The sequence below is a fragment of the Mus musculus genome, chromosome 5, assembly GCF_000001635.26.
Source record: "Mus musculus strain C57BL/6J chromosome 5, GRCm38.p6 C57BL/6J".
NCBI classification, from domain to species: Eukaryota; Metazoa; Chordata; class Mammalia; order Rodentia; family Muridae; genus Mus; species Mus musculus.
The window spans coordinates 134,285,262-134,299,361 of NC_000071.6; the positions used below are offsets into that span (position 1 = coordinate 134,285,262).

At 47.5% G+C, this 14,100-nt stretch overlaps 1 protein-coding gene across 43 annotated transcripts in view; it reads right to left on the bottom strand.

Annotated features, from left to right (window-relative positions):
* Gtf2i (general transcription factor II I) overlaps window positions 1–14,100 on the bottom strand; it is a 79,847-nt gene that overhangs the window by 47,430 nt on the left and 18,317 nt on the right. For all 43 annotated transcript variants that reach the window (NM_001359066.1, NM_001359063.1, NM_001359065.1 and 40 more), the window contains 5 exon segments: window positions 1,434–1,462; window positions 1,599–1,782; window positions 4,026–4,160; window positions 8,486–8,624; window positions 10,249–10,352. In NM_001359066.1, coding sequence (NP_001345995.1) covers window positions 1,434–1,462; window positions 1,599–1,782; window positions 4,026–4,160; window positions 8,486–8,624; window positions 10,249–10,347 — 586 coding nt within the window. In that variant the 5' untranslated portion in view covers window positions 10,348–10,352.

Genomic DNA, 14,100 nt, shown 5'->3' on the forward strand with positions numbered 1-14,100 from the left:
CCCAAGGCTAGTTAATGGTTCCTTCTCTTTTGTTTGTACTACAGCATCGTGAGTGTTGAGTGAACTCCAAGGAATCAGCCTGTCAGAGAAGAGATCCAAGACACAAGCAGCTACAGGAGAAAAAGCAAATCACGGAGAACACCCACTGAGCCCTCGACACAAGGTGTCACCTACAATCCCAGCACCAGGGACATGTGTGTGACTTTGAGGCCACTCTGGCTCAACATAACCAAAGGAGAAGCAACCGGATGCTGCTTTTCCATTGCTGGAGCCTGAACTCAGCATCCCACGCCGAGCCACGACTCTCCCACTAGCTGTGTGTCCCCAACATCGTACAGTTACTAAAAACCATGTATTCTACACTTAAAATGGATGAATTTAAATTAATTTAATTTTTTTTCATTTACAGAAAACATGTGTAAGTCACGTATGGTTACACGTGCTTGGCAGGAAGATAAGGCATTGCGGCCGCCTGAGCTTCCAGTCAGTCCAAGGCCAAGCTGACTACCCCGGTTCCAGAAAAAAAGGTGCGCGAGCGCGTGTGTGTGTGTGTGTGTGTGTGTGTGTGTGTGTGTGTGTGTGCTCGCAAGTATGTGTATTCAGAAACTCAGATCCATTTGTCTTTTCCCTTCCATCTTTATGTATTAGAAAAACTCCTATGGTACCGAGGATCACCTTTAAAACATTTCAAGTTGGGGGGCTGGAGAGATGGCTCAGTGGTTAAGAGCAGTGACTGCTCTTCCAAAGGTCCTGAGTTCAATTCCCAGCAACCACATGGTGGCTCACAACCATCTGTAATGGGATCTGATGCCCTTTTCTGGTGCGTCTGAAGACAGCTACAGTGTACTCGTATATACAGAATAAATAAAATCTTAAAACAAAAAAAAAAGTCAAGGGTGGGGTGGGCAAGCTCCAGAGCCAAGCTTCAGGAGCGAAGAGAGTACGCTGCTCCTGCAGAGGCCCCTGTTCAGGTCGCAGCTGCAGCTCCAGGGGCATGCTTGCCAGGAAGACATGGCTGTGAGGGTACCACTATCTCGCCTTTACCTGCCTTAGTGACATGGAATGGCAAGGTCACCCTAGAGGAAGTTCTGCTGCTATCACCCTCAACCTCCGATGACCTGGGCTGCTCTTACATATGGCTGCCATATTTTGGTCATGGTCACTTGATAGCCATTAACATCTAAACTCAAAGGTGTCCAGAACACACTCCTATGTTCAGCACTGCCATTCCGGTGGCCTGAGGTCAACCAAGTCCTAAAAATGACCGGGGAGGAGAAGACAGAGTGGACGGAAACATCAAACACCACAGAGCTACGTATTCACCTCAGGGAGCTACCACGGGCTTTTCTCTAACCCTGACTCAGAAACCCAGCCCGCCACCGCGGAGCAAGGGGACCCAGCCCACCAACTCGGAAGCAAGGCGACACACTCACCGAGGTGTTTCTTCGGCTCGAGGAAAGGTCTGCATGGAAAGGAAACAGGAAACGTGATGAACACTCAAGACTAGCATAACAGCGTCTGCATTACACAGAACTGTGCAGATCTGGTGAACACACATGAACAATCTGTGACGGGCAACATGGGAGGAAGCACCTCACCTCTTAATGATGAAGGAAATCCCTGCCTTGTTCTCCAAAATCCACTTCAAGGTTGCGAGGTCGTAATGTTCGGGGTGCTTGAAGGCAACCCCCTCGGGAAGCCCCTGCACCACCACAGCCGACTGGTCGCGCAGCATCTTCTCATATGGCACAGGGACCACTGTGGATTTGCCTAAAGCTTTCCCTGTGGGAGGATCATAGAATTAGCATGACCCACGCGTGCTCACACTGAAAACTGAATCCCCGAAGCTGGGGGAAGACTCCAACTCTGTCTGTAAGGCCATTGTAATTTAATGAGGATTCGATTTTAGGTCTCCCACATCCACATAAACTTCGGGGCAGTGTAGACTCGTAACTATAATCCCACTGTTGAGAAAAAAAAATCCTAGGGTTCCCTGGCTACCCAGCCTAGCCAATCAGTGGGCTCCAGGGTCAGAAAGACCTGTTTCAAAAAGTGAGAAGGGGATGTGGGGATGGGCTCAGTGGCTAAGAGCACTGCTTTTCCAGAGGACCTGTGTTGGATTCCTAGCACCCACACTGCAGCTCACCACCATCTGTAAGGTGTGTTCCAAGGGATCCAGCATGCTCTGCTGGCCTCCACAAACAACAGGCACACACATGGTACGCAGGCAAATATGCAGGCAAAACAAGTCATACAAATAAAATTCCTTTAAAATTTTAATTTAAAAAAAATCAGTAAGGGAAAGCTGACAAGATAGCGAAGCAGGTGAGAGGGGCTTGCTGCCAGGCCTAAGGACCTGAGTTCAATTCCCAGAACCCACATAGTAGAAATAGATAACCAACTTCTGCAAGTTGTCCAACCTCTATCTTCACATATAACACTGTGGGATGCATGGATACAGGCACACGAGATGTGTACAATCACAATAAGTACATATAAATAAATAAGGTAGAGAGCAATTCCAAAGACACATGAACTCCAAATGCACACAGCAGGTACAGTACACACACACACACACACACACACACACACGCGCGTGCGCCTGCACCAGACTTACATACTAACTTAACCAACCTATCAAGATCTTATCACAAGCAGATCGTGGTGGCAGATCGTGGTGATGTGGACTACCTTTAGTCCCAGCACTCAGGAGGCAGAGGCAGGCAGATCTCTGAGTTGGAGGCCAGCCTGGTCTACAAAATGAGGTCCAGGACAGCCAGGGCTACATAGTGAGGCCCTGTCTGGAAAAACAAAAACAACAACAAAATAAAAAGAGCTTACTGAAGCATTCTGACTGTTGTCATAATATCTGACTTCAACATTATCTTAACATAGTATTTCAAATAACACTTTAAACATTAACATTTGATTCCCACATCAGCTAATTCCTGAACCTGGAATCTGTCCAAAGGGTCAAATACAAAGTACACAACAGACCTCAGTCTAGCCAGCATGGTGTATCTAGAAGGCCAGCTAAGTGGGAGGCTGGGCCAGGAGGATCAGAGAAAGTTCAAAGCCTGCCTGAGGATTAGCGAGACCCTCTCTTACGATAACAACGGGCTGAGGAGGGGGTGCACTTCAGTTGTCAAGCCACTTCTTAGTGGGTTCCTGGGTTATAATGATGATCTCTTATATCAATATAATTTGTATATTTATTTGTTTTATATATATAATTACAAAGGGTGCTCTGTTGTACCCTACGACAGGACTAAAGCAGACCTACAGTGGAGACCTGAGGATAAGCATCAACGGCAAACCAGTAACTCTTAGGCCAGCGGAATGGCTCAAAGGGTAAAGGCCCTGGCCAGGAAAGCCTTGTTGCCTGAGTTTGAATCCAGAACTCACTTAAAGTAGGAGAGCAGACTCCATGGAGCTGTCCTCTGACCTCCCCAGGCATGCACACTAACTCCCTCCCACCCACCATACACACACACACACACACACACACACACACACACACACACACGCTAGAATTTGTTGTTGTTTTTCTTATCTTCTGAGATAAGCTCTTACTATGCAGACCAGATTGGCCTGAAACTCAGAGAGATCTACTCACATGCCACCATACCTACCCACTAATGGTAACAATAATTAATTAAGTTAATTAATTACATTGTACTTATTTCTGAGTTCTTTGACTTAATTCCTTAAATTTACAAATTTACCTATTCAATTTGTAAAACAGTATGACTGTCAAATCATTTATAAAATCTATACATTTAGGAAACATACAATGACCAGGGCCTGCCCAGTGGGAGAGACTCTGTTCACAGAACAACCAGTTCAATTCCCAGAACCCACACAAGCAGGAAGGTGACCCAACTCCACAAAGTTCTCCTGACCTTCACACAAAAGCTCTCGAGTCTACAAATACATACGTGTATTCATACAAACACAATTTTGTAGAGAAGAAAATGCCAGTTTATAAGGTATTTTTCTCCAATTTTAAAGTGCTGTGTTTTTACCATAGCAAAAACAGAAATAGTCCTCCACCGTTTTTCTGAGTGTTTCAATTTCTACAGCATCCACACTCATCCGATTGGCCTGGGTGGTAGATTTCATCTTATGCATCTCGGCGGCCTTTTCTTCTTCTTCAACACCTGTAAAACAGTTAGTGAGACCAAGGCTAAGATCCGCCACCCACCGTGCTTCTCTGTTGCTACAATAAACACCTTTATGGCAGGAGAGAATGTACTGGCTCTGGTGACCGACAGCCCATCCCCAAGGCAGGCCACAGCAGAGACCATGGAGGAGCAGGGCTTACCCACAGTGGGCTGAGCCCTCCCATATTAAGCATCCATCAAGAAAATGCCCCACAGACATGGCCACAGGCCATCTGCTGGGGGCAATTATGCAGTGGAGGGTCCTTCTTCCTAGAGAGCTGGCTGGTCAGTACCAAGATGGCACAAACGAGCCAACCAGCACCATTTACTGCTTGGCCTTTAGTAAGGATACTTTTCTATGTTTCTCCTCCAGCCTTCCTCCCCTTCTGCCACGCTAATCGCCCAGCTTCCCTCAAACTCCAATCTAGCCACCTCTGGTCTTGAACTCTCAGGAGTCCTTTGCCTTATATACAGGCATGACCCACCCCGCCCAGACACTATAAATCTAACAAATTTGTTACAAAATCTCAAGGGGAAAAGGAATAAGGGAACTTTTTAACAATAAACACTTAGCGAGGAGAGACACTTACACCTGCAGTCCCAGCACTGGGGAGGGAGAGCCGGGAAGATCAGGGATTGGAGGTCAGGGGCTGGAGAGACTGTGCAACAGCTAAGAGCGCTGCCAGCACCCACGGGAAGCCCAAGACTCTCGGAATTCCCATTCCAAAGAATTCACTGCCCTCTTCTGACCTCTGTGGGCAGTGCACACATGTGGTCCATAGACACATGGGGAGACACAAAAACTCACATACATAAAATAAAAATAAATCTTAAAAAAAAAAAAAGGCGGTTTGGCGGTCATCCAGGGGTGCCACAGGAGACTGTAGCTCAAGACACCAGGGCTAGGCATGAAGCTCAGCTGTGCTTGCCAATCATGCACGGAGCTCGGGGTTCAACCTCCGGGGGACTGAGAACTCAGGGTCCTCCTTTGCTGCAAAGCAAGTCTGAGGTCACATGAGACCCTGTCTGCATAAATAAATGAACTAACATATAACCAGGGTTTAAATTTTACCAGAAAAAAAAAAATCAAGATACCAAGATTGTAAGTATGGACACGGGTGGATTGCGGCATCCTTTCTGTCCTAGGGATTGGACGCAGAATTCCATGCATACTACCCAGGTGCCCTAGCACTGAGACACTGCCAGCCCCAACCCCAGAAGGACTAAAAATGCTCTGGAGGCCAAGATGGCAGGAACAGAGTTCAAAGCCTGCACAATGAGACTGGCTAAAGAGGTAAGAAGGAACAGTAGGGAATTAAATGAATTAACTAAACAAGGCTATCTGCGAGCACTGCTGACCCTCGGGCCCCTCACGCTTGGATCTTACAGACAGGTTTTATGGTTTTGCTTTGTCTGAGTGTGATTTAGCGTAGACGCAGTGGCTGCTGCTGCCCTGGCCTTGGCACAGCACCATTCGCATGCATCCCCTGACCTTATCCACAGGGCTGATGTATTTACTGATACAACACTGTAGCACATAACACATAGCTCTCTAATGCCTGGGCATGGTAGCTCGTGCCTCTAACCCTGGGGAGATTGGGCTACCCTGGTCTACAGGGTCAGTTCCAGGCCAGCCAGGGATACACAGAGAGACCTCACAAATCAAACAAAAAACCCTTCTACCTTCTCTCTGGTGTTCTAACCCTAACCCTAACCTTATAAAAGTTAAAGATTCTGAGAGGAAAGCTTATCAATCCCTGTTCCCAGTTCAAGACGCAGCAGCTGATGAGACTCCCCTGGGAAAACCTATCCCAGGTATAAGGAGCACAGTCAGCCGTGGGTCCAGCCGGCTGGCACTGGACTCCATGGCAAATCTCCTATTTGGCACAACCCACTAGGTTCAGTTTTCCTGAGGAGCAATGCCTTTAGTGTATCTGTTACTTACACACATTCAAAACATAAAGATGGCTACACCACTCTAAGTTCCAAATAAAGAGGGCCTTGGTGTTCTCTGAGCTTTCCCTGGGAACATGCCGAGCGGGCACCACAGTTTAACCGCAGGCACACAGGTATTACTGACTCATCGGCTATGTAGCTGGGCTTCCACGGTTCTTTATTAAGGCAGCACCACAGAACATCTTCCAAACCCATCAGCTGTATCGGACCCATAAAAGAGCATCCTCGCTGGGCTTGCTGACCGTATATTTGTAAGCGTGATTTGTCTCACAAGATGGCTCCAGGTATGCAAGTTCTATCAGGTATGCAAAAGGTCAAAGTTCAAAACACTGATAACTTCTGCTTAAATCAAGGAATTATTGGTCTACTCTCAGTAACTATTACAAGGACTGGCTCACAGGAGCAAAGCTTATCTGCTTCCTTTTGTCCAAGCTTTATCTAACTATGGCACAGTGGTTACAAGAACCAGATGGGCGTAAGTGACCTTCTAGGCGTCAGAGGCTATGCTAATTCTGTCAGAGAGATCAAAAGAGAGAACATTTCCCTCTTGCCTTCCACGGCTAAGGAGGTCCCCAGGACTAGGGCATCTCTCAAAATGTCCGATAACTGTGGGGAGTCACAGCTGGGGTTGGGGGCATGGCTCACGCCTTCGACTCAGAAGGCAAGGGCAGGTAAATCTCTGTGAGTTCAAGGCCAGCCTGGTCTACAGAGTGAGTTCCAGGACAAACAAGGCTACAACAGGAAAAACCCTGTCTCAAAATAACAATGAGTGAATGAATGAGCAAATATGTATATACTGTCCTCTTGTTCAGAGAGGCCACAGAGACCCCACCAGGTGACTCTAACCAGTGTCTAGCTTACAAAGAAGAGGGTCAATACAGAGGAAAATGTCCCATGATTTCTTTTTTTTTATTATTTTATTTTATTTATTTTATTTATTTATTTTTTTCGAGACAGGGTTTCTCTATATAGCCCTGGCTGTCCTGGAGCTCACTTTGTAGACCAGGCTGGCCTCGAACTCAGAAATCCGCCTGCCTCTGCCTCCCAAGTGCTGGGATTAAAGGCGTGCGCCACCACCCCTGGCTGTCCCATGATTTCATGCCAAGCCATGATCAAGTACGGCCTTTGAGACAGACATTTCTTGAGCCCATAGGAGCCCTGAGGACCAGATCCTTAGGTGGTGGCCTTTGAAGTAAAACCATGAAGTGGTAGCTCTGGCCCACGAAGGAAAGCAGAGGCTTGGAGGATGGCTGGCGCGTTTCTTTAACAGTTTAAGGGTCCCACTCCCTGGGCATTAGGCTTTAGTCCATGTGAGCTATTATTTAGGCAACTATTCCTCTCTAGTGATTTTCTTCTTGATAAGAAAAATGCTACTCAGATAACAGGACATCATGACCACAGCCCAATTCAACATCGCAGTGCCTACCTGCAGGCCAAAGACAGAGGCCTGCTTCTGTTTGCAAACGGAGAACTGTCTTCCCTCTCCTGCTGGAGAGGCTGTCTATACCCTGCGGCGCTAGCCACTCCAACAGTTACCGGAGTGCAGGAAACCAGGCCCGGGACTCATCACTCAGACTGACTGCTCATGGCATACGGGACTTTCCTGGGAACAATCACCCAGCTGGGCTATTGTAGTAGCCTCGAGCATTCTCTTCTCCACTACATTTCTATAGCTGGTCCTGAAGATGGAGCCCTTGAAACCGCCATCTTTGTGGTGCCTACCACAATGTTGCCATAGCACCCTGAACCAGCCCCGGGAGCCATGTCATGAGAGTGCTCTTTCTCTTGGACCTGTACACAGAGAATACACCATGAAGCAGCTAGAGGTCATCACCTGCCCCTAACAGCAGGGAGGGAGAAATAAAGAAAGGCTAAAGGACCACAGGTGAGCAGGCCCTGAGATGCTGGCTTCTTGTTCCCAGAAAACCTCCAAGAGAAACAGCAGGAAGGTTCGGAGGCTGGTGTCTAACCAGGACCAGTAGGGGCAAGGGGAGACCAAATTGCCCTATAAAAACCCCAAGCCAGTGTTCCTTTAACAAGCCTGGAGCCTCGTGGTTCTCACAGCCTGAGTCCCTGCAACTTGGTCTTTTGTCTTACAAAGTTGTTCAGTTCCTTGTGTCCTCACAGACAGCCCCCACCAGCACCCAGCTCACACCTCCTCCTACATGACCAAGTCAGTGACTTGTCTTGACCCACTTCCCCACTCCCACAAATACACACGTCACATCCTCTGTCTTTTTCAGGTGTAATTCATTCTTAGGAAGCTTGAGATGCCGTATCTAAAAATAATTGTATTTAAAATTTGCAAACTACAAAAATAAAATAAAATAAAATAAAATAAATAACAATAAAAACACTGCACTTACAATACTTCACAAAGTCTTTTTGGAAATCTTTTCTGGTATTGACAAAAGCACGCCCTCTTTCGGTTCCAACAACAAACACGTCGGTCTCATACACAGCAATGCAGGCCACCTCAGCCTTGGACTTGGCCAGCTCTTTACACTGAAACAAAACCAGACAACATTACACTATGTATAGCGATTTAAAAGCACTGATTCTTTCTAGATAAATCTAAAAACCTAACACTTAAAAAGTGTCTTAATGCCGGGCGTGGTGGCGCACGCCTTTAATCCCAGCCCTCGGGAGGCAGAGGCAGGCGGACTTCTGAGTTTGAGGCCAGCCTGGTCTACAGAGTGAGTTCCAGGACAGCCAGGGCTACACAGAGAAACCCTGTCTCGAAAAACCAAAAAAAAAAAAAAGCGTCTTAATATATAATCAGGACGCAAGTGTCATTCACATCTTTTTGGGTTTTTTTGTTTGTTTGTTTTTTGAGACAGGGTTTCTCTGTGTAGCCCTGGCTGTCCTGGAACTCACTTTGTAGAACAGGCTGGCCTCGAACTCAGAAATCCGCCTGCCTCTGCCTCTCTGCCTCTCTCTCTGCCTCTCTGCCTCTGCCTCCCGAGTGCTGGGATTAAAGGCGTGTTTCTGTACCAGTGATGACAGATTTTTTTTTTGGTCATTTACATCTTTAAATTAAGTGAAAGTAGATGCTGTACCTAGTTCTAAAGGGGCTGGGGGGTCAAACAAAATCAAAACAACAAAAACAACGTACAGGAAGAATGAAAGTGCTGGGCGGTAGTGGTGCACGCCTTTAATCCCAGCACTCAGGAGGCAGAGGCAGGAGGATTTCTGAGTTCAAGGCCAGCCTGGTCTACAAAGTGAGTTCCAGGACAGCCGGGGCTATACAGAGAAACCCTGTCTCAAAAAAACAAAACAAACAAACAAAAAAAAAAAACCAAAAAACAAAAAAAAAGAATGAAAGCAAGAACATACACACAAGGTAAGATTCCTCAAGATACAAACTCAGATTTGCAGACGTGCACTTTGTGAGGCCTTAGGGAGGGCAGCGTCCCAAGGGTCAGCCGCCTCTGCTGCCAGGAAGAGCTGGCAGGGGAGGGGTGCTGTATCGGGGAAGTCTGAAACTGTAGTCGTAGTGAGGCACTGCTAGGTGGTCTAGGAGCCCGAGGAACTAGTGCCACCACCTGAGAGCAGATCTGAAGCCCACTCATAAGGCAATTCCATGCCTAAGTGTTTGGCTTCTTTGGAGTTTTTTTTTTTTTTTTTTGGTATATTAAGACAGGGTCTCATTATATAGCCCAAAGTGTGCTAGAATACTAAAAAGACCCTCCTACCTCTGACTGACTTTACGAAAGCTTTCTGATGGAATTAAACCTCCTGAAGAACCTGAGGGCTGGGGATGTGCAGGGTGCAGAGCACAATGCTGGACCACGCCTGGCCTGAGTCCCAGCACAGAGACGTTCTATGAAACCTGGTTGGAAAGTATTGACTCCAAAGCTGAAACCTTGGGACTGCGAGGATGCAGCTCAGTTACAAGAGTGCTTGCCTGCTGTAATCCTAACATTTTGGAGACCGAGACAAAAAGGATCAGACAGTGCAGGTCAGATGGCCTCAAAATAATAATAGGCCCCAGGGAGACAGTGGTAGAGCGCTGGCCTACCACACGAGACACAGCGATGGCTCAATCCCAGCATCTAAGAAAGGAGTAATAATTAATCCGTTTAGTTACTGTTTCACAGAAACCACTGGCAGAGCCACAGAATCTCACCATGGACTCCAGGGCAGACATGAGGAAGGTCACCACCATCCTGCTCTCTGAAGACTCTTCATCTTCGGCAGGCAAGGCAGACATCACTACTTGGGCCATGATTCCTGCACGAGGAAAACACAGGGAGGTGAATGTAGAAGACCCACCATGGCCAGTGCTCTATGCGTCCCGGCCCACGTCATTTATAGTTTCATAGCTTTCTTTAAGATATGTGCTCAACTTCCCGTGGCGTGTCATTTCTGTAAAATTAGCTCAGCATCACACCCCAACTAAACCCAGATGGCACCCAGACCCAGTGACATCCTCTCCAGGGAGAGCAGCCACACTTCGTGATCCAATTCACAGGCAAGCCACAAACTTCTGCCTCTCCCCTGTGTGCACCCACAGAAAGAGCAGGTGGCGTTACTGTGGCCGAGCCAAGCTTCTTCTCTAAGGAAGAGGCTGCAGGGCCCTGGGTAGTACCTATGAATCCTAACACACACTCTCTTCAGGCATAGTTTTTGGTTCTATGGTATCAACAAGACGGCACATAGGAATTTCAAACAACAAAAACGTAAGATAGTAACAGCTAGAAAAGATGTGGAGAGAATTGGAAAGCTTCAAACTGCTGCACTGCTGCTTTGGATAATTCCTTAAAACAAAATTAAACTCAAAAGAGAATTATGCAGTCCAGCCACTGCACTTCTGGGACTGCAATATGATTTGTGCTCTCAGATTCATGGCATTCTAACAGTCTAACGGTGGCCGGAATTAGCAAAATGTGAGCTATGCATGTAATGAACATCACTGCGTCTTTACAAGCAGGACATTGGGCTGGAGACGTGGCTCTGCTGCGAGAGTGCTTTCCTGACCAGAATGAAGGCCTGGGTTCCAGCCCGTCTTGTGCACACCTGTGGTCCCACCACTAAGAGGCAGGGGCAGGAGGTTCAATGACATCCTTGGACAATGTAAACGCAAGGCCTGTCTGGGCTAATGACACTGTCTCCAAAAGGAAAAAGAGGAAGGAGTGTCTCATCTGTAGTGGTCTGACTGCAAATGGCCCCCAATGGCTCTTACATTTGAATGCTTGGTCCCCAGTGGATGGAACTGTTTGAGGAGGAGGAGGAGGTGTGGCCTTGCTGGAGATGTCATTGGGGGTAGGCTTTGAGATTTCAAAAGCCCAAGCCATTCTCAACTAGCTAGCTCTCTCTGCCTCATGCCTGTGGAGCAAGTGCAAATTGCCAGCTCCAGCACCCCATACCCTGCCCGCCCGCCTGCCCACCCACCTGCCGGCATGCTCCCTGCCATGATGGTCATGCACTCTAAACCTCTGGAACTGTTAGCCCCAAATTAAATGCTTTCCTTTATAAGCTGCCTCGGTGCTTTTCATAGCCATCGAGACGTAACTAAGACATCACGCATGCTGTAATACTTGGGAGTACTGCAAATGAAAGAACCACCGCGGAAGGGCAAAGCCCACGTGACTCTAGTCCCGGGGCACGCCTGGAAGGCTCAAATCCAGAGACTAAAGTAGAATGGCTGCAAAGTGGGAGCAGAGGGGAGAGGCTGACAGAAAGGAATAAAACTCAGGTGGCTTTAATACCACTGGCAGGCAGAGGCAGAGGCAAAGGCAAATTAGATCTCGGAGTTCGAGGCCGACCTGTTCTACAGAGTGAGTTCCAGGACAGCTAGGGCTACACAGAGAAATCCTGTCTCCAACCAACCAACCAACCTCAAACAAAACACCCTCAGGTGGAGAATAATGCTAATAGAAATGTCAGAGAACCCAACCTTTGGAGAACAGACGAAGCTAATTTGTTTGTTTGTTTGTTTGTTTTGTTTTCAAGACAGGGTTTCTCTGTGTAGCCCTGGCTATCCTGGAACTCACTCTGTAGACCAGGCTGGCCTCGAACTCAGAAATCCACCTGCCTCTGCCTCCTGAGTGCTGGGATTAAAGGCGTGCACCACCACGCCTGACTCGAAGCTGAAATTTTTTTTTGGGGGGGTGGGGGGGTTCAAGACAGGGTTTCTCTGTGTAGCCCTGGCTGTCCTGGAACTCACTCTGTAGACCAGGCTGGCCTCGAACTCAGAAATCCGCCTGCCTCCGCCTGCCTCTGCCTCCCAAGTGCTGGGATTAAAGGCGTGCGCCACCATGCCCAGCGAAGCTGAAATTTTTATGATACTATTTTGCCAAAGTTAATTTAGCAGCAAAAACAAAGACATCACACAGACACTCCACTGGCATGCGACAGGGAGACACACGGAGACAGTCTGAGGTTAAAAACTAAACCAAATACGCTACAAAATTGCTTTTCTATAAAAAGTATGTAAATGATATGCCTGTTAACATTATTCTTCTCAACTTAAATAGATTCTATTTTAAACAATGTTTCTCATAGCATGACCTTAAGGAAGGGTGACTGAAATCCTGTGGTTCTAACCTCCCTGTGTGTGTGACCCAGGACTCCAGAGGAGCACTTGCAAAGCTGTGAGCTCCCACAATGCTTTGCAGAACACAGGACAATCCTTCCCTCACTCCTAGAGGAAGACTGGCCCCTGCTAGGCGTCTGACCAAGCCTACCTCGACCTCGGGGAACCAAGGTACACTAGACTCGGGTACCACCAGGTACCCACTTATACCCACTTAGGAGGAATGCTTTGTACTGAAAACCACGGCAGCCACAGCGCCCACCACCACATTTACAAACACAAATTGTCTGTAAAACAAGGGCCCCCTCATGACTGGAGCCGGAGGAGGAGATAGTCACAAGCCAGCAAACTGAGAGCACACAGCAAAGCCTGTGCTGTCTCCTTTTCTCTTGGATAAATCTCTGTAAGTGTGAGATATAGAAAGAGGTAAAATGACCTAATAATAATTTTTTCCATAATCACATTCCCCTACAATATCTCACCAGTATTTCTGAAAGCTCGTTTCTTTTTCTTTAAACCTCCCAGCAAGGGGGATAAATAAATATATAAGTGATGTTCTCATTTTACACATGCAGGGCTCTGTCAAAGCCATGTGGCCCCAACTGGAATCAGAACAAAAAAGTGGGATTAATTTTTTTTTAATCTACTGCTGGCTTCAAGACTCACTTGTCATAAACCTGCCCTAAAGTCACCTTGATGTGCTTTAGAAAACCGGAAAGCCTTTAATCCCAGAACTCCAGGGGGAAAAAAGGCAGACAGATCCCTGTGAGCGAGTCCCAGGCCAGCCAGGGCTACATGGTGAGACTGTCTCAAAAAGAAAAAGAAAAGAAAGGAAGGAGACGGACATAATCAACATTCATTATATATGACAAACAAGTATGAAATCCTCAAAGAATATCTTTATTTTTTGTCTAATGGCAGACAAATAACACCCTACCACCAGCCCCCAGGTCTCACCCACCACCTGCAGCCTGATTTCACTGGTGGAACTACTGTGGAGGGTCAATCCTTGAAGGGAAGGAACGAGCTGCTGACTGTGGAGGCAGGGGTCAGCCAGGCCTGGGGAGCGGGAAGACTCGTACCTCACTGGCCTGATCTTTGTTATCCCAAGAAGCAACTTCCTGAGCAGTCTTCCTCTGCAGCCATTTACAGAGCCCCGTCACCTGGTGACTGTGTCCCTCCCCATCTTTTCCCAGAAGCTGCCGAGGACAGGACTGTACCCAGGTGTATCTTTTGTACACAAGGGGACTGAGTCAAGCAGCAACTTCTGTGCTTTCATTAAACCCTTCAGTCGGAGTCCTCGGATTCAATTCCAGCACCATTATAGTAGAGCAGAAAGAGGAAGTGAGAACTCACAAGAACAGCAAGCTCATCAGACCTCCAATTCCTGGGGGCAAGGGGTCAGCTCGGGGTCTGGCTCCCCAGGGCGCATGCATCTGAGGA